Consider the following 24,268-nt stretch of genomic DNA (forward strand, 5'->3'; position numbering starts at 1 on the left):
TATCATTACTTTGAGAACAAAGATTATTAATTCAAACCTTTTAGAAGGGAAGATATGGTCATTTGTTCTGGGAATGTCATTTTCGAGCCTGAAACCTGAAAAACAGGCTCGTAAAATTACACATCACTTTTTCTTGACATTATAACTGAGTACGGTATTTGTACATTCAGATAATTATACACTCCTTAGGTCTGTTTGTCAAAAGGAAATAATAAATTAATAGGATATTTTCATTTCTGAATACAAAAATTACGAAAGCTTCCTGGAAGTAAAACGAAACAAAAATATGACAAAGGAGAAGTACACACCATATCCTATCCCTCTCCATACCTCTTTCTTCCACCAGGACAGGTATTCTACAAACTGAAACTTCACCTTTTTAATTGTAATACTATTTTCCGTGATGATGTGTGTGAGTCAAGTTATTTTCCTCAAAAACATGAATGGATTTTCTCTTATTGTGAATATTTGTAATCTGTAATTCTCCCACAAAAATATCGATGATATGCTCAAAATATCTTATTTAATTTATGTCTATTGTATAACCAGACAATATTCTGTTTTCTGCATGTTAACAGAAGGACTGTCAGTTGTTATGACAGACATGATATCTTATTTACAGTTTACTTAAAGCAAATGCATCAATGCAGCCTGCATTTCATACATTCAATAAAGAAAGAAAAAACACATTACAAAATTCGAACATTAGACATAATGGATTGACATGGCACAAGTACAGTAACAGGTAAAATGAACCTTTTCTAACTAAAAAGTATTTAAAGAGTTCACCTTGCTTGCCGTTTATCACTCTTTCGTTGTAGATTGTAGAAACCCTTTTGCTATTTTTCTTGTATTTAGGTTAAATGTATCATATATCGAATGCAGTGTTTTATTCATAAAGTGCAATACATAAAAGGCCATTCTAACACTCATCTTGATTTTAGTTTTACTAAAACTGAAAGTATAGCCTACTGTGTTACAATAAATGTTTAGGTCCTGTTTAACACTACTGTGTTTCTCTTTTGAACAGCGTGAACAGAACACACATGTCGATCAAATCAATATGAAAACAAACATACAATACTAAAAAGTAAAGCATTCTAGAGATTATATGAAAAAGACACCGGAATCTGGGGCCCTCGCACTGTTGTTGATTGCTCATCGGTATCCTGCGTAACTTCCTCCACGTGGTATGCGCTTAAACTCCCGCCCGGAACAATCATTTGTCAACACTGCTGCAGGTCAGACCGGTCTGTGTCTTTGTCCTCTTCGCCCAGTTGCAGCATGGCTGCAAATAAAGAAGAACCAGACATTGACGATAGTCTTGCCAGCGAGGAGGAGCTCGAGCAGGCACTGGCTGTGCTGGCTGGAAGCGACCCAGAAAACTGCTCCTATTCTCGGGTAAGAAAAGCTCCCTGCAGCCGTCGCCTTTATCCGCCTACTGTCGCCTCGTCGCTTTTTGCAAAAACAAGCACTGCACAGGGTGCACCATGTAGCTGACAATTAAACAGTAGTGTTTTTTCACGTTATACTTATTTATCGTAAGGCTTGTTGTTTCCAAGGGGCACTCAATAGAAACTCTATTAATTCAAAAAACACCCTTTGTATCTTTGCAGTATTACTAATCAGAGTATTTAGAATAACTACTTAAGTGCTAAGACATGGGATATGGGATCACTAATATGTGGATTGCTGTATCTTTATTTCTCTTTCTCTATTTTTGAGAACATTGCTAAAGGCCTTGTCATGTCATTATTCGTAGGTGGTGAATTTGATCCACTACAATTTGCGTATCGGGCAGGGTGAGGCAAAGAAGATGCAACGCTTTCTATACTGCACAACCTCCACAAACACCTTGAAAAGACACAAGCTCATGCTAGGCTTTTGTTTGCTGACTTTTCTTCAGCATTTAACGCAATGCAGCTGTTCATAACCAATTGCCCCTTGCAGGATTAATAAAGTTGTTGATCGATTGATTGTTTCAGGGCTATGTAAAGAGACAGGCTGTGTTTGCCTGCAGCACCTGCACTCCCAATGCTGCAGAGCCTGCAGGAGTGTGTCTGGCCTGTGCCAATAAATGCCACGAAGGACATGATATCTTTGAACTATACACCAAAAGGTAATTTGTTTAAGTGTGTCTGTGTGTTTCTAAACTGCTTATAAAAAATAATTCCTACGGCTTGCTTTGTCCTTACAAAATGTTTACTATTTTTCTGTTAAGAAATTTCCGCTGTGACTGTGGAAATGGCAAGTTCGGGGAGTTCAAGTGCCAGCTAATTCTTGTGAGTCCTCTGATTTTCTTAAGATTTTCTAACTGAATCACTGCCATTTCTGTTCTGAAGTTGTTCCATCTCTTGTATTCACAGGCCAAAGATGAGCAAAACGACAGAAATCAATACAATCACAACTTCAACGGCTGCTACTGCACGTGTGACCGGCCGTACCCAGACGCAGACGATCAGGTAATCCTTTTTATTTTTCATCTCCGAGATAATGCAAGTCAGATTATTGGATTACATATAGTGTTTATTTGTCTGTTACACAAAACACCTTTTTTTATTTACCCAATAGTCCAACGATGAGATGATTCAGTGTATCATCTGTGAGGATTGGCTTCATAGCATGGTGAGCATGAGCCATGTTATTAAAACAACATTTCTGAGCATCTTTCTAATTAAATGTACATTAATGTCACTGCTATAAGACTACCGCTCATTGTGTAGTCATTTGGTTTGTCCTTGACAGCACCTGGGCTGCACCACAGTGGAACCTGATGAGCTGCAAGAGATGATATGTGAGACCTGCATGAACAAGTTTCCCCTCCTGTGGACGTATGCTGCTCACTTTGCAGGTAACTTATTATCCTGAGCTTCTTCTTACAGCAAATACAAACCCAAATGTCTAACATTTAACACAAATGTACAGAGTAATTTTTCCATTGGTGTTTGCCCCTTAGCACCACCTGTGATCAGTGTCAGTCAGCCTGAAGAGGAGGTAGAAGTCGATGTAGAGAAAGGAGCAGGAAAGGAAGAGTCCAGTCCAAGCAGAGATGAGGAACCGTCCACCAGTGTCGAGCACACAAAGCAGGAGGTGAGAAACCTTGCTCATGAGACCCTCTGCCTCTGTTTCTAAGTACAGTATGCATCAAGGGGTTTTCCATTACTAAGAGTGAAAACTACGGTGGCCCTGAAGTGCAAGACACCACAGCATTTCAGAAAACACCACAGCATTTCACAAAACGCCACAGCATTTCAGAAAACACCACAGCATTTCACAAAACGCCACAGCATTTCACAAAACACTACAGCATTTCACAGAACACCACAGCATTTCAGAAAACGCCGCAGCATTTCAGAAAACACCACAGCATTTCAGAAAACACCACAGCATTTCACATTGGACGGAAAGGGTATTCCTTTAGGGAGAACACTTCTTGTTTGTGATTGGACAGAGCCAGCCAGAGAAGCACTGCTGTGATTGGTTGTTTTTGCTGCCAGTCAAGAAATGACGCTTCGTGATTGGTCAACACCCGACAGCGAAATATGTCCCAACCATGGTCCCACAAGGTATGGTCCCAACACATCAGCCGTTAGCACACACTCAGATCTCACAGCTCCTCATATCTGTTCAGAGACTGGACAAAAGTTAAACATGTACAAACCACAGACTGTCTATGTCATGGCGAATACAGTCGCTGCTTTATTTATGTCTGTATGATGTTGTTGTGAGTGTGTACGGAGCAGCTACAGGTTAGTTTAGCCTGATGAATCCGATTCAGAAAACACGCATTTTAAAAGCTTTTCGCCTGCCGTCTTGTCTGCAGACTTGTCAAAGCGTTAATTCATGGTTTTTTACTAACTGTTATCAGTATGTAGTTACTTCGGCATCACTTTGAAACGTGTATTACAATTAAATCACGGTCAAATATGTTCATTTTGTTGTAGGATTTACATGGAGATACACCCCGTCCCCTCTCCAGCGCCTCTTGTTTGAATGACAGCATTGACAGGAGCAAACACAGCTGAGAGCCGCGGTGAAACTCGAGCAGCCGCGGTGAAATTAGAGCGATGTGAATATTGGGTAGTCTACCATAGTATTTACATGGAGATAAGCCCCTTAAAATCCATGAGTTAATAAAGCATTAATTCTGTATTTACTCCTGTCATTCAAACAAGACGCTGGAGAGGGGGCGGGCCGTATCTCCATGTAAATCCTATCGGAATCGGATCCATCAGGCTAAACTAACCTGTAGCTGCTCCGTCCACATTCACAACAACGTCATACAGACATAAATAAAGCAGCGACTGTATTCACCATGACATAGACAGTCTGTGGTTTGTACATGTTTAACTTTGTCCAGTTTCTGAACAGATATGAGGAGCTGTGAGCTCTGAGTGTGTGCTAACAGCTAACAGCTGATGTGTTGGCCTAATCACAAGCGTCATTTCTTGACTGGCAGCAAAAACAACCAATCACAGCAGTGCTTCTCTGGCTGGCTCTGTCCAATCACAAACAAGAAGTGTTCTCCCTAAAGGAATACCCTTTCCATCCAATGTGAAATGCTGTGGTGTTTTCTGAAATGCTGCGGCGTTTTCTGAAATGCTGTGGTGTTTTCTGAAATGCTGTGGTGTTTTCTGAAATGCTGTGGTGTCTTGCACTTCAGGGCCACCGTAGAAAACAGATATAATTGAGATAAAGTGAACAGGATACAAACTAACACCAACTAAAAACTGGTGCTTCCCCAGCTTTAAAACTAATTTCTACGTAGAGGCTTTTAGAGATTGTAAAAATTCCCATGTTAGCTAATGCCTACATCCATGTCATCTGACAACTTAAAAAGCAGTTTCAAGGATTAATTAAATGTTACATCCAAAACCTTTATTTGTTATTTTCTTTCATATTATTAAAGGTGGGGTAGGTAAGTTTCAGAAACCGGCTCGAGATACACTTTTTGTTATATTCCATGGAATGCTCTTAACATCCCGATAACAATGAATATCTTAAGTGCTTTGACAAAAAATCCATAAACAAATTCCATCTGTGGAAGCCGTAATACTGTAAAAAAGCCGGCCCGGCTAAACGGATTGGATTGCCACCCTGTCGGTCAGCCTTCCATCTCGTGCACGCACAAATGTATCTCGTGCCCTCATTGGGCGTGCCGTCATTGGGCGTGCCGTCATTGGGCGTGCATTGCGCGTTCATGTGTGTTAGAGGAGGTGCTCTGTAAGGAAGTCTGAAGGAAGGGGCGGATCCTTTTCGGCTGTGTACTTTCAAATTTTAGTGCACCCGAGCCGGTTTCTGAAACTTACCTACCCCACCTTTAAGTGCCATGTTGAAATATATATGTTTAAGCTTTCGCAGTTGCAACTTGGACGATTGAAAAAAGACAAATACATTAACGTCTCCTGTTGTAACCTTTCCATTCTTGGTTTTGGTTTATCAGTCCTTCAATTATGCTCATTTTAGATAAAAAAAAATTATAAAGACAACATACCCTCGCCACAAGTTCATTAAACATGTTAAATGTGGATGATAATTCAATTTGATAATATATAATGTTTGCATCGAATAGTATCATGATTAATTCATTGTTTCAATGGATACACAATCAAGTCAGCTAAATTGATATTAAAAAGAAAGATCTTCCCTCCATTTCCTGTCTCAGATTGTTTATTACACAGATGCGGGCCCGCTCTTCAGCTGTTACTGATTCACTTATGTCAAATCATTGATTCACCAAACAGAGACGGGTGACTGCATGATGAGGTTGAGGGTTGGCATCAGTTGGGCCTGATTTAAAAAAAAAAAAAAATTCTGTCTATTTTTCTCAGACCAAAAAATAACTTTGATATGCTATTTTTACCAACCTCACTTGAGAATCAATTTATCCAGCTTTAATTATTTGTTGCTTAATAAAAAAGAAAGATCTGAGTCAGATTTCCCTGAAGATGAGATGTAAAATATTTTGAGGGGACTATTTTTTAAAGATTGTGGTTTTACTTTTACATCACAATTTATATTACCACTCAAAGGGATTAACAAACTATTCTCCAGTTATATCAAATTATTGTCTTAATCTGATTAGTCTTTGCATGTAAGCATTCTGTATAGCCAGGAACAACTACTATACTGTAGTTTTAGATTCAATTACATTTTTATTTTGAAGTTCTTGATTAGTATCGATTGTTTGTTATTGTTGGAGTATGTATGAAGTATTGCTCATTGAGAAAATGCTCCATACTTTTATGTGGAGTTTTCATGTATAATGCAGGGATTTTCTCAGAAAAGGTTCTTAAAGGCTCAGTATTTGCGGGCTCTCTGCACATTCCTCCTTGGCAGCTGGTGTTTTGTAGCCACAAGATGGGGCTGGAGGGTAATGAGCTGATTATAGAGCAGGCTCCAGTTATCATGCTTTCCCCTTCCTCTGGGTAATTAAGGGGGAAATGACCCATGAGGCACTGCTTCTCCTGCTCTGTTGACGGCTTTGGCCAGGCTTCACAGGACAGCTTACTGTAAACTGGTGATTTTCATCGCCCAATCATCTCATCGTGTCAGTCGCCTTGAGACTTCCCCAGAGCTAACTGGGCTGTGTACGGAGATGTTATAAAACCCATGCTTTTATCATTTATTTCTCCTGCCAGTTTTTAAAAAAGTAACTCACTCCATTCTCTGTTATTATATGTATCCTAGGAAGCAGCAAACAGGAGTTCCCCTTGCAAGCGGAGCCACGAGGAAATGACAGGCAGCACTGCACACGCCACGACCAAAACCGTTGTGTGCAGGCTGGAGGAGCTGCAGGCCGAGGGTCTGGAGGGGCAGCGGCAGGGGGCCGTGTTCTGGCCCTACAGCTGGCGCTCCCAGCTCTGCACCTGCATGAGCTGCAAGGTAGGACGCAAACACTGGTTCATAATGTTGACTCTACATGTGATCATGCTTCATGCAAAAGTGTCTATGGAGATTGATTAATTCATATTTTTCCTTCCTTGTGTTGCACAGAAGCTCTATGTGGCTGCCGAGGTGCAGTTCCTCATGGATCAGTCCGACACTATTCTGGCCTATGAGAACAAAGGCATGGACGAGCCATTTGGGCAGCACCCGCTGATGGCGCTGACTAACTCGATGGACCGTGTGCAGCAGCTGGAGGTCATTTACGGTGAGTGCGGGGAGGATATAGGGTCATTGTTCCCTCCCGAGGATGTACAGTAATCATGCAGAGTGATATGGCAGATATATGGCAGAGGCGATTGGTCGAGACTAATTAATCATGTGGTCCTCCCCTCAGGTTTCAATGAGTTCACAACGTCGATGACTGCGTTTTTAGAACAGTGTGTTGCTGAAGGAAAGGTGAGGAATGAATATATAGTCTGGAGCATAATAATTTAACATAGCAAGGCCTGTGATGTACTGGATCCATCAGTATTTAATTATGACCCACGTGCAATAGGTATTCGTTTCATTTTACATGCCATATTGGTATACTGGGTGTTCTCTAATTCTCAGACCTGAAAACACTCTGTCTCTCTCAGACGGTCACAGTCGAAGCTGTTCACCAGTTCTTCGAGGAGCTGCGGGCTAAAAAGAAACGAAGGACCAATGCAGGGAACCAGTAACAAGGAGGCTATGCTGCCATCATATGCCTGCTTCATATGGTGCTTTGAATGAATGTGGAAATTACCCTTTTTTCCTTAAATTAAATAAAGGGGATTCTCGCTGCAACCAATGTGATCCTAAAGCTTGAACAACTAGTGCAAAGAGTACTGACATGCTGTTAAGAAATGTTACTTCTAGTGAGTTTCATGTTCAATTGTTTTTATTGATTTAAAATAATGCCTTATCTCTGAAGTTCATAATGAATGTTACTTGAATCGTTGAGCAAAATACATTTAGTTCCAGCCCGATATGCTTTAAAAAGATTTTATTTGTTATGAGTCCATCAGAGGAACATTGCAATGTCATGTGTATTCCTGTTCAGTCTGTCATTCTAATACGATGTGTTTAAATTATGTTTTCTGAGGGGCGACAAACATTTTTGTAAAAGTGATGTAAACAAATATCGCTGTTTTATGTGGATTATTGTTTCAAATAAAAATATCACGTTTCTAGTGAACAAAACGACCCAACTGAGATCAAATAATTTCGATAATATCAAACCAGTTTATTTTGAGGATGCTCAAGTTGACCACTGTTATGCACCTTTTGAGGTGACAGTAGAAAAATAGATTCAGTGAAACTAAATGCAACTTAATATCAATCTACAAACATGTTTTCTATGATACCATACAAGTACAAAGTACCTGTTGTATTTCAACACAAGCAATCACACATTTCAGATGGTTCCATTTCAAAAGGTGCTAAATATCACTATGTACACAAAATGAGCTACATGAGATTTGAAAGGACTATTTGATGCAGGCTGGTAAGCTGGTAGAAAAGAGCTTGCATAGACATCAAAGTCACTTTTCCAATAAAAGCCCAGCCGCAGGCGGGGGAAGGCACTGACTTCTCTACAGCAAAGAGCAAAACAAGGACTTTTATTCGACGGAACATTGTCCTGGAAAATAAAACAACTGCCCAACATGAACATGGGGAGGAATCTGGAGTTTTGCATTTTTTCCCCATGAAGCAATCTAGATGGAAAAATGATTTCTGCTTGGCAACTTCATCACAGCAGAGCAGAGAGCTAATATCTTCAGACCCTCTACATATTCCTGTTACTTTGAAAGTAAAGAAACGTAGGGAAGAAAAAAAACATCTCTACAAAACATAGTTATCCACACCATCTACAACATTGTACAGACTGCCCTAATCATAACATTTAAGAACAAAATAGATTCTGAGACAATGTTTCAGACCACACATTCTTAGTGAGAGTTCATGACAAAGACAAGTACACAGTGTTGTCCACTACAATACAAACTCCAACAACCACTAACATGTGATAGAAACCATTAAACATTTCTCAGAACGTGTGGAGCTCAATTCATTATATACAATTTCCATTGGAGATGTGAGCCAGCAATTGCCAACTTTTCTTCCGATTCCTTTTGTTCAAAACTCATTTGTTCTTTTTCCCTTCAGCTAATGGACAGGTGGCTCCTACAGTGCAATGGAACTCACATGTGAGGTTGTATGCCAGCTGCAACAGGCTTTCATGTGTATTTTGCATTGTTCTTTAGCTACAGCTGCTGCAGCCCTTAACAGCATATTTAACAGTATCAACACTGACTGTGCAGGTCCACAGTCTGCCATAGGGTGGCGTCATGGAGGCAATGATGCATGGTTTCAAATGTTGGGTTAGGGGTAGCTAATGTGTCTTTTTTGATCAGAACAGTCAAATAAGCAATTAAACGGGGTTGCGATATAATGACATCATTCTTTATTGAACAAAGGAGAACTGGATATTCCAAGCACTGCTTAAGGCTTTAGATTTCTTTACTTGATGCTATTGGATTAAACAGAACAAGATAATCTAGCACGTTAACCGCAGCACTCTGTGCCACAGCTTCTGGTTAATCTGACTCCGATACGTACAAATAGACCTGACTAAAGATGGGAGTGTACAGTACTGAGATTGTCTAAACACCTGTGTGTATCAAAGTTATCCTCACACACAGACTCACACGCACAAACATACACCTGTTTCAGCTGAAAAAACAACAAACCCCCATTACTCTAGTCGATCACTGTACGTCAGTTGCCATGGCACCCCTATATTTCCACTGTATCCCAGCAATGAAACCTGCTCGCGATCCACCTGCCTCCCCACCCCTCTGAAAACACCAGGCCTTTGCCTCCAAGCCAGACACTCAAAGGCTGCGATAGGTAAAGCCTGACACAATTATCAGACTGGGTTACCGGAGAATGATGACCTATTTCCTGTCGGATCCAATTCCTGCTTTGTGTGACCAAACCTTGGCCCATTACTCATCAGCACTGCAAAACCAAGGCCGGGAGGAAGAAATGGAATTAGGAGGAAAAGAATACAGCCAGACGTATTTACATATGATTTTATCATAATACTCCCTGTCCCAGACTGTGTACCATTGCTTGTGTAAATTGAGATTCCTATCCTGACATCTCCCCATTCAATGCTGTAAAAAAAATCGAGAGACAACAGGGTCTATGAATATAATCTTTGTTAAACCATCAGTTCATAACTGAGCTACATATTCTAGGTTTGTGACCACCTCATGCAGGACTCACCAAAAAAAGAGCTAACCTCTTTCTTTACAATCAAACTCAAGTCACCAATCCATACTAGTAGAGCCTGAGTCATCCTCTAAACCAGCAGGACCAGGCAATCAATTACAAGCATTGACAATTACCCTACAGCTCTTACTCATTCCATACTCTGACTGTGTGATGGATAGCACAGTGTGATAGAGGTAGGACAAAAAGGACAGATCCTATAAATAGCAACCAACGACCACCCCTCTCCCCTGCTCCTATCTCTCACAAACACACACACACACACACACACACACACACACACACACACACATATACGCAGGCACACATTTAGTGCTTCGCCATCCATTGTGATGGACAGCTACTCATCATGCTTTCCCTTTTCTTAACTCAACCCCTGCTCCTACGGGGGTTAAAGTGCAGACTTCTTATAAGGGTAGTCAGGCTTGCTGGGTGACCTGCGGTCCTCGCTGACACTGTTCCTATGAGGCTGCTGGAGGGACCCGGGGCCCAATGATTCTCCAGATAGAACCATCTCTTCCGGGGCATCCCGTGGTCCTGTGTGCCTCTCCTCATAGCTGTCCATGTTCCCACTGGGAGACCGCAAATGGCCTAAGCCGTGAGTCAGGTCTGTCTCATTTGATCGCCCCCTTGGGATGTGCCCCATCCTAGGCTGGGCCCCAGACGGGCTGGCTAGGACTCCATCATGCCTCTGAGAGGTCATGCTGAGGACATCCAGACGCAGCGGGTCTGGGGCAGTCCGTCCCTGCGTGCGGGCCTGGGGCTGAGAGTCAGAAATGTAGGGAGGTGGATAAGAGCTGTGGCTGTAAAGGTCTGGTCCTGCAAAGGAGGGCAGGGGGTGAGCGGAGGTCGGGGTCGCAGGTCGGCAGGAGAAATCATACAGGTCAGGGAACTCGGCCTGAGCCTCCAGCTTGGGCTCCGGAGCGTGTCTCTTGCAGGAGTGGCCATGTCCCGGACCGTGGCTGTGGCGGGCAGCGGGGCAGGGTCCGTGAGGCAGATGGTGTCCGGGTGGGCCCATTGGAATGTGAGGGCCGTCCCTGTCCATCTCTGCCATGTGCTGATCCCTCAGGGACATTACAGAGACGCCCAGTGCAATGTCAGGCATGAACTCCCTCATAACAGGCTCCAGGTTCATCTGCATTAGAAAACACATAAACGTGTTATGTTACCTGACATTTGAGTAACTTGTGATCCCAGGCACAACCCACAAAGCTGCATTTAAATAAACACAACCATAACCCCAAGGACTCTAGGAAGTAACACACGACTCACCGCTTGCTGGTCTGAAAGCAAAGCTCGGCCCATAGCCTGCGGGTTGGTGCAGTCTGGGGGCTGCGGCCTGGGCACAGAGGAGTATTCTGAGCTGCCATGCTTAGCGGCCGCATGGCGCTGGATCAGGGTACGGTTGCAGGGGTAGGAAAAGGAACGGGTGGGGGTGGGCATGGGCACACGGGGACGCCAGGCACCCTTGAGCTGAGCATGGCTGGGTGTGGCAGGGGGGTGGTATGGGGGAGGTGGAGGAGGTAGGGGAGGGTGGAAGCCCACTACCCCTTCCAACTCTGTGAACATGCTATCCATGGCTGGGCTGCTGTTTACCCGACACCGACCCACCTTGCGTAGAGCCAGAATTGGACTCTCGTCTCCAAACCGTTCATCAGGGAAGAACTTGTACGGGTTCTGAAAACACAAAAAGACAACAGAGGCTATAAAAAAAAAGTAAAAACTGTATCGATTTGGAGCTGACAAAGCTTTTTCTTAAGATTTATCTTCCTGGGGTTTTTCAAGGTCTTTGTCCCCCCCCTGTTAGACATGTCCTATCATCCCCTCCACACCCCGGGGACAAACTGCTTCACACTGACCTGCAGTAGCTCAGTGGCTCCGTCTGCGAGACCGAACTCCCTCAGAACTCGCAGCTGCAGCTCATAGCTGACGGTGGCTCCTTCACCACAGTTGAGGGCATAAGCTCTCTGGACCTGCTCTGTGTGCCTCAGTTCCTGCAGCCTCCGGATCATCTCCTTCACCACAGACAGCTGGGGCACTGGAAGACGCACACAAAAAAGCACATTCATTGATGGATGGATCACTTTTGTATACGAGCAACATGTTAAGGATACATGAATAGTTTGGTTTTTGCTGACATGAGCACCGGCAATCCTCTTACCTGGAATTTCATTGGCCACAACTGATGGAGCTGTGTTGGAGTTGCTGGCCATCTGCTGGTGGTTGATCATGTGACAGCACTGAGGCACGGCGTTGTTGACCATGTAGAGTGTGTCTGGGACGTTGGACATGCGCACTAAGCGCAAACGCACCAGGTCCGTCTGCTCCACCATCATTTCATCAAGCACAGACTGAGGGGCAGGCAGACGAGAGAGGGCAAGTTAGACCAGAACTTCTGCGAAATAAAAACTCCTATATGCAGCTCAAGGACACAGAGGGTTTGCAAATGAGTTCCACTTGATTGACACTTCATCTAATGATGAATCTCTCTGGTCTTGGGAAACGTTCATAAATATTCATGACCCTGGGAAGCCCTATAAGTTATTAGGAAAATGTGCAAATGGACATCAAATGTATTTCAGGCAAGATGATGGAGGCTGCTCTTTGAGAAGGTGAGTATGCATAGCAACAGCAGGGCATGGTTGATCTTAACGCTTTCTGAGCTATGAAGAGGTCCACACATTTTCCCAACACACCTAATGGTTAGTCTGTCCTCTTCACAGAACCTCTGCTCTCTTTGATGATAGCTATAAGGGACACCAAATATGCCACTGCTTCCTGCGCTGTCTGAAGGCCCCATTAATCAGAAGTGAATGAGCCTTACCTTAGCCTCCTCCACATAAGGAGAGAAGAGGCGGGGGCGCACATAGATGCCAGCACTCTTCTGCCGTAACCAGGCATTGGCTTTGCCCCCCTCAGCTGTGGGCAGCATGTCTGAAGGAGGGGTGCTTATCAAACCCCTTTTCAGCTGTGGACAGAGGGGAAGAATGCGATGCTCAGTTTATGAAGGTTACAATGACTCAGGTGCAGAGCAGTACACACACACACACACACACACACACACACACACACACACACACACACACACACACACACACACACACACACACACACACACACACACATCAGCTGAGGAAAGCAGACAATGAGTACTGACCGCGTCAGAGAGGACGTCACTGTTGGGAGGTAAGATGTGCTCCGTCCGGATGAAGGGCAGGAGCGGAGACAGGATCTCTTTTAGCTCCTCCACATCCAGGTCTCTCCTTTTCACTCCCCTCTTGTTCACACTGTGGGCTGTGCCGCTCAACAGGTTGGGCTCTGGGTAAATTAGGACAGGAACAGCCATTAGCAGGTTTTTTATATAATGCATACAACCGTGACTATTTATGCATCCATGATAAGGCTTTTAATCTTTTTAAGTCAACCTGCTGGCTTTTCTCACATTGTTCAGCCAAGTTCAATTTAACAAATTGCAGATAAGCATTTCATTGCCCACTGTGGGGTTAAGCTTCCTAAGCAGGTTACTAGCTCATATAATATGATGACTTAAAACCTTGACCATAAATCCGACATAGGACAACTGCATACGAGGTCAGAACACACAATGAGGCCACTCCTTTTTGAAGGGCAAAGTTTGGTTCATTTTAGTATTGCTTTAGGCATTTTTTGGAGGCTCTTGGTAAGTGGGTAATTTCCTCAGAGCCATTAGGGGTCTGCGCAGAGGGTAATTATAGAGTGTATTATCTTACCCCTGTCTGCCATCCTCTTAATAAGCTGCTGCTCGCCCCACTTAACAACATACTTGAGAATGTCCTGTTCACTCGCCTGTGAATGAGCCAGGGTTAAAGAGAGAGAGAGAAAGAGAGAGACAGACAGAGATATAGGACGGGGAGAAAGAAAGACACAAAAGTATTATTAGGACAAGGTTAGATATTTCCGGGAACAAATCTAGAAAGCTGTTAAGTGAGGATAAGGTGCAGATGCAATATGTTCAGACGGTGTCCCGGCATAGCACCGGCCTGGTTGGTCTGTTTGTGTATTTGCACGTCAACACTTCACCCCAACCATCTGGTCTGATGCCGACTAGCTTGGCAGTGCAGATGACAGCCCAGCTTTGATTAGGTTCTTGGTTTGAAGTCATTTCCTCAAGGGAATGGTACTCGACTCTGAGTGTCATCAGTGTGTGTGTGTGTGTGTGTGTGTGTGTGTGTGTGTGTGTGTGTGTGTGTGTGTGTGTGTGTGTGTGTGTGTGTGAGACAGAGTTTGTTAATGCATTGATGTCTATGTGTTCACTGTATTTTCACTAAGCAGTAATTCTGACAACATGTCAGGCTCCCATTATTGACGCTTCATGTTAGAAAATGTATCTTCCATGCTGAGAAATGTCAGAGAGAGTGACAACAGATTGACAGCTCATGCTCCGTTTCTTACCTGCAGGTAGTCAGACTGAATGGCGCAGAGGAGGTGCTCCTTGCTAAGCTCGTAGAGAACATCTGAGGTGACGACCTGACTGAATTCCTCGCAGAGGAAATGCATGGCCTGCCTGTGGACCCACTTGGAGCCATACGGCTGGGAGCTCCACTTCAGGATGGGGACGAGTGAGTCCAGAGAAAGGCTCTCCACAGCAATGTCCTCACAGCCTGGGAGACACAATGAGATGCATAAGTAATTTACAACTTGATATTCAATCCAGTCTCTTCATGGGACCACGTGTCTTATGTTTCAAGTACATATATTAAAGCTAGCTCTATGATACTTAACAAAAGCCAAAGGAAAATAAGTTTAATAATGAATGATTTAAAGAAAGAATACAAAATGTATTTCTGCAGCCACTGCCAGACCATTAGTAGTTTTGACTTGTATTCATTGACCCAGGGATCTCCCTCTACTAGCCCCCACATCCTCCTCGCTGTGTTTCCTAAATCAGGGCACATACCAGAACAGCAGGCAGTGGTTTAACTCTGTAACACACCAACCCATATAAATGCCTTTGATACCTTGATGTGTTTCAGTCTCAAGCTGCCTTCTTTTAACAGTGATAAGTAAACACAGCAGCCTGAGGAAACACACACACACCAAAAATCCACAGAAGGCTTAGGGATTGTTGTAACTGCTGCTCGAGCCATTTAAAAAAAGGAACCAAGATTTGAAAATCTAGCCTGCGCCAGCACTCAAACTCACACTTATTCTAACAGGGATTCTTTTAGGCACAATTAAACTCCCAAACATCCACTCAGATTAACATATGATTGGCTAGGTCAAGCTTTCTATGCCAAACACGTCAGAGCTTCAGTGGCTTTTATTCTCTGGTCAACAATATTTATAAAATGGACTTCCATGGAGATAAAGCCAGACTGACTGACGTCCAGTTAGAGCCGATCTAAACTGAAACACAAGCTCGCCAACTTCCTCATTCCAGTCTGTCCTGTCCATCAGGCAAGTAGCAACGCTCCTCTGGGAAACGCTCATCTTAAAGTAGAGGATCCAAGTTGCCTCTCCGCCCCCAAACACACTCTCTGGGAAACTGGACACCAGACTTGAGAGTGAAGGCTCCAAAGATGCTCCTGCTTTCAAATCCAACGCTTCTTATCCATCCACGCACAACTCACACACTTTTAAGACTTGCACACATGTTAGAAGAACTGCACATCCACATGTGCGCATGGACGCACAAAACGTATGATACTTCCCCTTTTAGGCATCTTCAGTTGTCATGTCAAGTTAGCGAAATGCAGAGTTAAAACGAAGGGTGGAAACCCAGCATCGTTAAGTAGACAGATGAAGTTGAAATGTGGACCAAGGCACTTTGGCTTTTTTATCTGCTATAAACAGACAGGAAATGGATTCAAAACATCTGTGCCTCCATCTCCAGCACTCCATTTCACCTTTGCATCTTTGCCCTCTCTGAGAAGTAGACACACACAAACAAACACGTGCACAAAGGCACAAAATACCCCACTTGGGACCAGTGGCCCAGGAAAGCAAACCGCTCTGCTCTGTGTTAGCACCAATTCACAGCCTGTCTTATAAAACGCAGCACTTTTAATATGAGCAGGAGATTAGAATCAGCATTATATCTAATACTAACCCACCTCCCCTTCTCTCCACGGGTGGTACACCACATTCATTGGAGTTTAGCCGACTGAAAAGAATATCAACACAACAGCAGGAGCAGCAACAGCCAGCTTAACACTACACTAACTTTGGAGGACGTATGCATTTTATCCTGCGGTTATTATTTGGAGCTCTTTGTTTATGGAGCGCACCGTCTCCAAAGCCACTTAAATCATGAACCGCACTCTGTGGCCTGTAAACAAGCTGCTGGAAGTAAATCATGTCTGATGATGATCACTCAGGGCCAAGGACTGAAAGCTCTGGTCAGTTATTGTGTATGGAGAGAGAGGAAGTACCACAGTGCACAAGCTGAAACCACACCAATTTGCCATCATCTCTGCGGCGCCCTTGAAAAATTAATAAGGCTTTTAATATTGGTTGCTATTTGAGTGGGAGGGAGTCACAAAGGGATGCACATGTTGAGAATTTGTTTGGAAGACTGACAGGGAGCTCAACAAAAACCTCCATGAGTCAGCACTTCACACAGCCAGTCGAAGACCACACGAGGAGCGAGACGGTGCGTATTAAACCCCTGACAAAAGTCCTCTGCTGCCTCATGAAGTGACATGGCAGCCCCTGAAGTTTCCTGATGTGGGATGGAAACAGAGACATTTCTCAACTTACAGATGCTAGTAGTTAGGATTTTTTAAATTAAATGTGAAATACAGTTTCTGTCATTGAGTGTCTGTGCCAACCAGTCAAATTGCCCTTTACAATCATGTCTATCCAAGATTAGACATTTATTGTAAAGTAAAGGAATTTTGATTTATGGCCAAAAAAGTGTTTTTCATCTCACAGTAATATTGAACTAAAACACAATCAGGTTATCATTACCAAGTGGACATTACTGCCACATTTGATGAGTCCCTAAATGAGCTCCTGAGATAGTGTTTAATATGATGGATGTGAGGTCACAGTGACCTTTGATCCCCAAAATGTCATCTTTGAGTCAAAGTGGATGTTTGGGCCAAATGTGAAGAACTTCCCACCCTCCCATAAGACCACTGGACTTGGCTGTCCCCGGCGCGGAGGCATAAAAAAGGAAAACATAAAATAAAGAAGGGAATAGGAAGTTGCAAAAGAAAAAACACTGGATGAAACACTAGGATAACACCAGGTCAACCTCAGCTATCTCTCCCCATTTAACATGGAGGTTTCATGGGAACTGATTAGAGCGGAGCAGCACTGAGGGAGAGGGGATAAAAATACCCTCAGTCAGGGGCTTGTTGAGAGGGGGGGATGGGAAGGAAGAGGGGGTGATGGTGCATGGTGATGACACTATTTGGCTGCTCGTCGGCTTAAGCTGCCAGAGTGACCCTGAGAGTGACACTAGAGCTGGAGGACAGGAGGTGGTGTCTAACCAGCTGTGGTGTAAGTGTACACTGAAACGGAGATCAGCAGCTTCCCACAACAAAATAATCCCTACAATATTTTATGCAATCATCTTTATCGAGTGCCTTTTGTCCCAGAACTATGAACTGTTCTTCATAAAGGTAATTATTTTGAGAGGATGAATCTTGCTGTGATTTTAAAGCTTAAACAGAACAGTGGGCTTTGCATCATTGGTCCCATTCTACCAAGCACGAGTGATATTGGTAAGGCGAGGTGCCTGCGAATAGCCCGAAGGACATTTAAAGACAATACCCGCCCCCCGCAACAGCCTGTTCACCCTGCTGACGCCTGGCAAGCGATACAGGAGTATCTGATGCCACACCACCTGACCACGGAGCAGCTCTTTATCTCAGGCTGTGAGACTCCTTCCCTCCACCTGCTGTTCCACACTCCACCACAAAGTGTCTTCATCTTCATTTTGATGAGTAATCTTGTGTTGTTGTTCAATGACAACAAATTAACCTTGAACATCTAAACCCATTAGGATGACATGGTTTATTAAAATGTACACAGAAAAGCTGAAATATCTGCCTACTGAGGAAACAATACTTTTGAACTGGATTCAAAATAACTTATAAATCCATTTTAGCATAGCATACTATCAAACTTTCTTTTAAAGAAATCGCTTCACTAAAGTGTTTTGAGTCACAACAAAGTATATAGAGTGCATTTTCAATATATTTTTGTAACATGGCGATTTCAATTGAAAATAACACTGTTTTGATTTCATTAGACAGCATGGGGCAGTGAAACTGTATGCTTAAACCGTTTAATGCCTCTCTTATTACCCTTTCAATATTTGACAAACTAATTTACATCATCCTGGTGCTATGAAAGATAAGACGGGTATAAAAGATGATAACAGCGTCACACAGCCTCTCTGGATCTACAGTTATGACAGTATTTAATATTGCATTAGTTATTCTGATCGAAAAGGAGCTTTATGTGTTCGAAGAACTGGACAGCACTCAGACAAGAGACTCTGGAGGAGGTGAGAATGACAAAGTGATTGGCTCATGTCAAGCCATGACTTTAATCTTCGACATGTTACTGGGGTCAGAAAGTTAAGCAGTGGTTAGAGTCAGAACGACACTGTCACCTCAGAAAAGATAGAGCAGTGACGAAGTAGACGACAGAGGCTCAGATGCGCATGTTTCAGACAGTAAGCCGTCTGCCCCTGGAGACGCAGACAAACCCTTCAGCCGATATCAATCTGTTACTGGCAGCCGCAGCTCCAACACCCATCACTGTCAGCCAAGCTGTTTAACACCAGCCTGCTCTGCACAACCATATTGCACATGTTCCACCATGATGTAGTTTTAAGGACTGTGTAGAATAATAATATATTAGCGTTAGACACGTTATATGAATGTATAGAAAGAGGGATTTAAAAAGGCCTTGCGAGGCATTATTCACAACAAAATCCAGCCAGATCTGAAAAATTAAATTCCTCATTTAGTCAGTGGACACATTATGAATTAATTAAATTAAACTAAATTGTGAGGCAGACCAAGCATAAAAGTACAGCTAGACAATTAAAAACATTTATTTTATCATTTTGAATGATTATGTTTTAAATGAACTCATATTTCAATGAGAGAGGTAAAAGATGCAAAGCATAAAAATACATGACATCATTTATTCTTACAAGGTTCTATATATGGCTGTAAATATGGCTTACCTTGAGCCAGCATACTGAATTCTAAGAACAGAGCGATGTGATACAGCTCCATGGCCTCCTCTGTGCGCGTGCTGGCTCCACGCCCCCCAGAAACCAGGGCTTGAACCTCTCCCAGGCTGCCCGCCGACGGGCTGCCCCGCAGCACGAGCCCAAGCTCCACCGCATCCGTGTACATGCAGTGGAGAATGACCTGCACATATTTCCGCGGTATGATGGACTCATCCAGCACTATGCGCGTGGGAGTATGCAATGTGCGCTCAGTCATTTCCTCTCCTGTGCGGATGCGCCTCTGCAGAAGGTTCCTAAAGAAAGGAGAGCGGGCCGAGAGGATAGCTTTATGCGCCCTAAGGTCCTCGTCGGGGGTCCCGGGGCATCCTGAGCCCACTGTTGGTGCCGCGGCCACGGCACCTCGCTCGTTACAGCTCTCTATCATCTCAGAGTCCGAGGAGAAGCTGAGCAGAGCGTCGTAGTAACACATGTAGTCAAACAGGCCCTTCATGTCAGCCTCCAGGGAGTTGGGAGTCCCAAACTCCTCACTGAGTTGCACCAGCACATCCACGTTCTGCAGCCTGGTATCCTCCGCCCCTCCCACCCCAAACTCCCCAGTGTACAAGTAGTGAAGTAGGGCAGAGAACATGGGCACATCAATGCCAGTGGTCTCAATGTCCATGAGAACCTCTGCTCCATAGCCAGGAGATGACGATAGCAGAGTCTTAAAAAAGGGGCAGCGGGCAGCCAGGATGGCCCGGTGCGCTGGGAAGCAAGTACCTTGGAAGATGAGATCCACATCGGTGCAGTATTTATGCTGGTAGAGGGCCGCCAGATTCCGCGGCAGGTTGGGGGCCTCGGCACGTGCCAGGCTGGCCTGAAAACTTAGCTCCTTGAGCGCTGCTGTGCCCTCGTACTCCTCCACCAGGGCGTTTGAGTCCCGGACGTCCCACCCTGACAGAAGCTCTCGCATCTGCCGCGCATGATCTGCTGAGCGGCTTGACTTCCTCCTCTTGATGAACCTCCGTTTGAGGGTCGCCAGACCAAGGCTCTTCTTCTTCCTGTCTGTCGGCCGCTCATGGCCGTGCTCCAGGCTGTAGAGCTTAGACTCCCAGCCATATCCCTGCTGAGAGTAGGACGACGTCCCTGGAACAAACACAATGCATGTTAGATTCATAAGAAATGTTATTTTGTGTTAAAAAAAATAAAAACTAGAATCTTGGGAAATACTGGATATAAATTAAAGAATATTTTCTCTTTATGAAATAGTGATGGCAGTTCTTCCTAGATAACTCCTTTAAATAGTTTTCTAGTGATTTCTAGTGAGACATTTCATAACCCCAACACCCTCAGTCTGGAGTGCAAACTGTTAGAAACACAATCTGTCTGTAGCCCCCCTGTGGTGTGGCCAGCTCCGTCAGGCTAAACACACACCACCCTGACCCAGCTTCCAAAGCATCTGGATCTAGTTCAACAGCAGGAAAAACAGACATAACCCCTTTATTTTGTTATGTAGAGACCGAACTACGGTTATTCACAGCCTAGGAACCAATTAGCTCATAGAAGACTTTGTCCTGCTTTGTACTCCTCCATGAACTTCCGTCCATTCGCATACTTCAGCCCAATCAATGACACTAAACGGCAGTCGTCTTTGGCATGCGAGACAGAACTCGTACTTCAGAGGAAACTCTGCCAAGGAGATCCTCTCTCTTCCTGCCCTTCTCTCAACATCCATCAGTGTGACCCAAATAGAAATCATTCTAACAGTGTGAATCATCTGTGGCATAGGTCAGCGCACCCCAGCAAATAACAGTTCAGAGTAAACCACATGGGTCTCAGGGGCTACAGGGATAATTTGGCTTTACTTTCACTTCAGAGAAACATTCTACATAAACCTCGGAGCCAAAGTTATTTAGAAAGTGAAATAAATGATTTTTGTTCACGACAGATTTATTTAAATGAATCTCTGAAGCAGTTCCCCAAACCGTCTGGCACAGAGGGCAGCAGGGAAAGATTTAAGGACCATAAATGAAAAGACTCCAAAGATTGATAATTTAGGAGTTAGTCTCCTAACATGCCCCTGATGAACAGTGATGGATAACAACCACTCAAGAGCACTACTTACAAATATAAGAAGTACAGAGTGACCTCATACACTCGAGTGCAAACAAGTAACAAACTCACAGAATGAACAACCTGAATGTGACCCTTTTTAGCACATGCAGGCAGACTAGCTGTTGTAGTACAGCAATGTTCTCTGGGAATAATAATAATAATAAATGTAATTTGTTAGCGCTTTTACAGGTGCTCAAAGACGCTTTACAGATATAGTGAAGAGAAAAGAAAGGAACAACAAATAAATATATAGTTAAAGTTAAAGTCAAATAATGCGAAAACAATCACACATTCAAAGCCAGATTGAAGGTTTTTTGAAGGTGGTGAGGTCAGTGCAGTCTCTGATGTGTTGTGGGAGTGAGTTCCAGAGGGAGGGGGCAGCGACGGAGAAGGCTTTGTCCCCCCAGGTCCGGTGATTGATGCGGGTGGGGATGGATAGGAGGTTGGCTTCTGATGAGCGGAGGCAGCGGGAAGGGGTGTGGTGGTGCAGCAGGTCTGTGAGGTAGGGGGGGGGGGCTGATTGTTGAGGACTTTGTGAGTAATGAGGAGGACCTTGAAGTTGATTCTTTGACGGACGGGGAGCCAGTGGAGGTTCTGGAGGACGGGAGTGATGTGGAGCGGGTGTGGGTGAGGCGGGCAGCAGAGTTCAGGATATGTTGGAGTTTATTGAGGAGGTTGGCTGGTATGCCGTAGAGGATGCTATTGCAGTCGTCAAGTCGTGAAGTGATGAATGCATGAATCAGGGTTTCAGCAGCAGAGGAGGAGAGTGATGGGCGGAGACGGGCAATGTTTTTAAGGTGGAAAAAGGTGGTCCTGGTGATGTGATTGATGTGGTGGTTGAATTTGAGCTGTGGCTGTCAATGGTGAAGTTGAAATTCTGGATGTCTTTGATACGGGATGGGGGGCCGATGATGATGATGATGTCTGATTTGGCACTGTTCAGTTGGAGATAGTTTGTTTGCATCCATGCTTTTATTTCTGAGAGACAGTTGGTGAGAGTGGAGTGTGTTGTGGGGGTGATGGTTTTTGTTGAGATATAAAGTTGGATGTCATCGGCGTAGCAGTGAAATTGAAGGTTGTGGCGACTAATTATTTTGCCAAGGGGGAGCATGTAGAGGATGAAGAGGAGGGGGCCAAGCACCGAACCCTGGGGGACGCCTTGGGACAGAAGAGCAGTGGAGGAGGTGCAGTTGTTGATGTTGATAAACTGATGTCTGTCGGTGAGGTAGGATGTCAGCCAGGAGAGTGCAGTGTTGGTGATGTTGAGTGATGATTCGAGGAGGGACAGCAGGATGGCGTGGTTGATGGTGTCGAATGCTGCAGTGAGGTCGAGGAGGATGAGGATGTTCAGGTTGCCGGAGTCAGAGGAGAGGAGGAGGTCGTTTGTGATTTTCAGAAGAGCTGTTTCTGTGCTGTGTTTTGATCGGAAACCGGATTGAAATGGCTCAAAGAGGTCATTGGAGCTGAGGTGTGATTTTAGTTGTGAGGCAATGACATGTTCAAGTATTTTTGACAGAAAGGGGAGATTTGAGATGGGCCGGAAGTTGGACATGTCAGGTGTGAGTCCAGGGTTGCGTTCCGATAATCCAAAAATCAGCTCCTAAATTCTAACCCTATCTCCTATTCCTTGACCTCCGAGTGAAACGTAACGGGGTTAAGGGATAGTGGATAGGAGAATTCAAAAGGACTTAGGAGAAGAGACTGCGGTACTTTAGAGAATCCGAATGCACTTTCACTATCCGACGTGTTTATGATGCGCCAGCGGACGTCATGAATGTGCGTCTGCTGCTGTGGGGAAACTATGGAAACTACAGTTTTCTATACAGCGGACTACAACATGGATGTTTAATATTACGGACTACTGTAAACTCATCTAGAGACTCTGCACCGTGCTCTGACGCTGTTGCTTTATGCTTTATGAATGTGGACAACAGAGAAACATATTCTTCATGACCAAAGTTGGAATTGAAATAAAAAAGGAAAGTGAAACTTATGCTCGTCACCCTCTCCCTCCGGTCCACATTAATACAAATGATCCCAATACGTATGATTGTATGAACTAAAGATCTTAAAATCAATACAGATGTATTTATTATAAACGTTAGTCCTTAACATCTATCACTGTGTATATCACCATTCAAACATCTTTTAAAACACCACACAGCTCAGTAAACACTGTGAAATGTTGACTTTATTTGATAATTTCAGTAAAAACTAACGTTCATATTTCTCTTTTTGATTATAATACTGATGAACGTTCAAAACAAAGCACTTTGGCAACTTACCACATACGTTTTAAAATGCTTAATAAGCACCGTAACTTTCATGATATCATTTCTCGGTCTTAATCGGTTGTTTCCGTGAACGGCCGACTGTTGAGTGACGGCAAATGCTGCGGCTGCAATGCATTGTGGGGCAGCATTTTCTCCTCTCCTTTCGGTTAGAGAGGTCCAGTGGTTCCTAAGCTAAAGGAGGTTATAAAGGAAGTTTGAAACCTCCTTTCCTTTCATTTGGAGAATTGGAACGGCACTTATCATGGCTGCCAGTGACGTACTTCCGGGTCATTTCACTCCGTTAGGAAGGTTCCTAAGCTAAATGGACTATTGGAACGCAACCCAGGTCTTTTAAGAATGGGTGTGACAGCAGCCAGTTTGAAAGAGGGGGGAACTGATCCAGATCTAAGGGAGGAGTTAATGATGGTGGCAATGAGTTGGGAGATGGCAGGGAGGCTCTCTTTAACAAATTTGGAGGGCATTGAATGACATCAAC

At 44.0% G+C, this 24,268-nt stretch overlaps 2 protein-coding genes across 2 annotated transcripts in view; one reads left to right on the plus strand and one right to left on the minus strand.

Annotated features, from left to right (window-relative positions):
* The first annotated feature begins 1,127 nt into the window (after positions 1-1,127).
* Positions 1,128-8,115, plus strand: ubr7 (ubiquitin protein ligase E3 component n-recognin 7). Its single transcript, XM_034112185.2, has 11 exons — positions 1,128-1,401; positions 1,986-2,119; positions 2,222-2,282; positions 2,367-2,462; positions 2,572-2,625; positions 2,746-2,851; positions 2,957-3,090; positions 6,691-6,885; positions 6,997-7,153; positions 7,283-7,344; positions 7,527-8,115. Exons 1-11 carry the CDS (start codon positions 1,285-1,287, stop codon positions 7,608-7,610), a joined length of 1,200 nt encoding a protein of 399 aa, XP_033968076.1. The 5' UTR covers positions 1,128-1,284; the 3' UTR covers positions 7,611-8,115.
* Positions 8,116-8,131: 16 nt separating this feature from the next.
* Positions 8,132-24,268, minus strand: part of btbd7 (BTB (POZ) domain containing 7) — a 28,157-nt gene continuing 12,020 nt past the window's right edge. The window contains exons 3-11 of the mRNA XM_034112184.2: positions 19,397-20,530; positions 14,641-14,849; positions 13,959-14,034; positions 13,367-13,527; positions 13,034-13,177; positions 12,371-12,560; positions 12,069-12,247; positions 11,482-11,886; positions 8,132-11,344 (exon numbers count right to left, since the gene is read on the minus strand). Coding sequence (XP_033968075.1) covers positions 10,601-11,344; positions 11,482-11,886; positions 12,069-12,247; positions 12,371-12,560; positions 13,034-13,177; positions 13,367-13,527; positions 13,959-14,034; positions 14,641-14,849; positions 19,397-20,530 — 3,242 coding nt within the window. The 3' untranslated portion in view covers positions 8,132-10,600. The remainder of the gene's footprint in view (positions 11,345-11,481; positions 11,887-12,068; positions 12,248-12,370; positions 12,561-13,033; positions 13,178-13,366; positions 13,528-13,958; positions 14,035-14,640; positions 14,850-19,396; positions 20,531-24,268) is intronic.

This window comes from Pseudochaenichthys georgianus, chromosome 22 (assembly GCF_902827115.2).
Source record: "Pseudochaenichthys georgianus chromosome 22, fPseGeo1.2, whole genome shotgun sequence".
NCBI classification, from domain to species: domain Eukaryota; kingdom Metazoa; phylum Chordata; class Actinopteri; order Perciformes; family Channichthyidae; genus Pseudochaenichthys; species Pseudochaenichthys georgianus.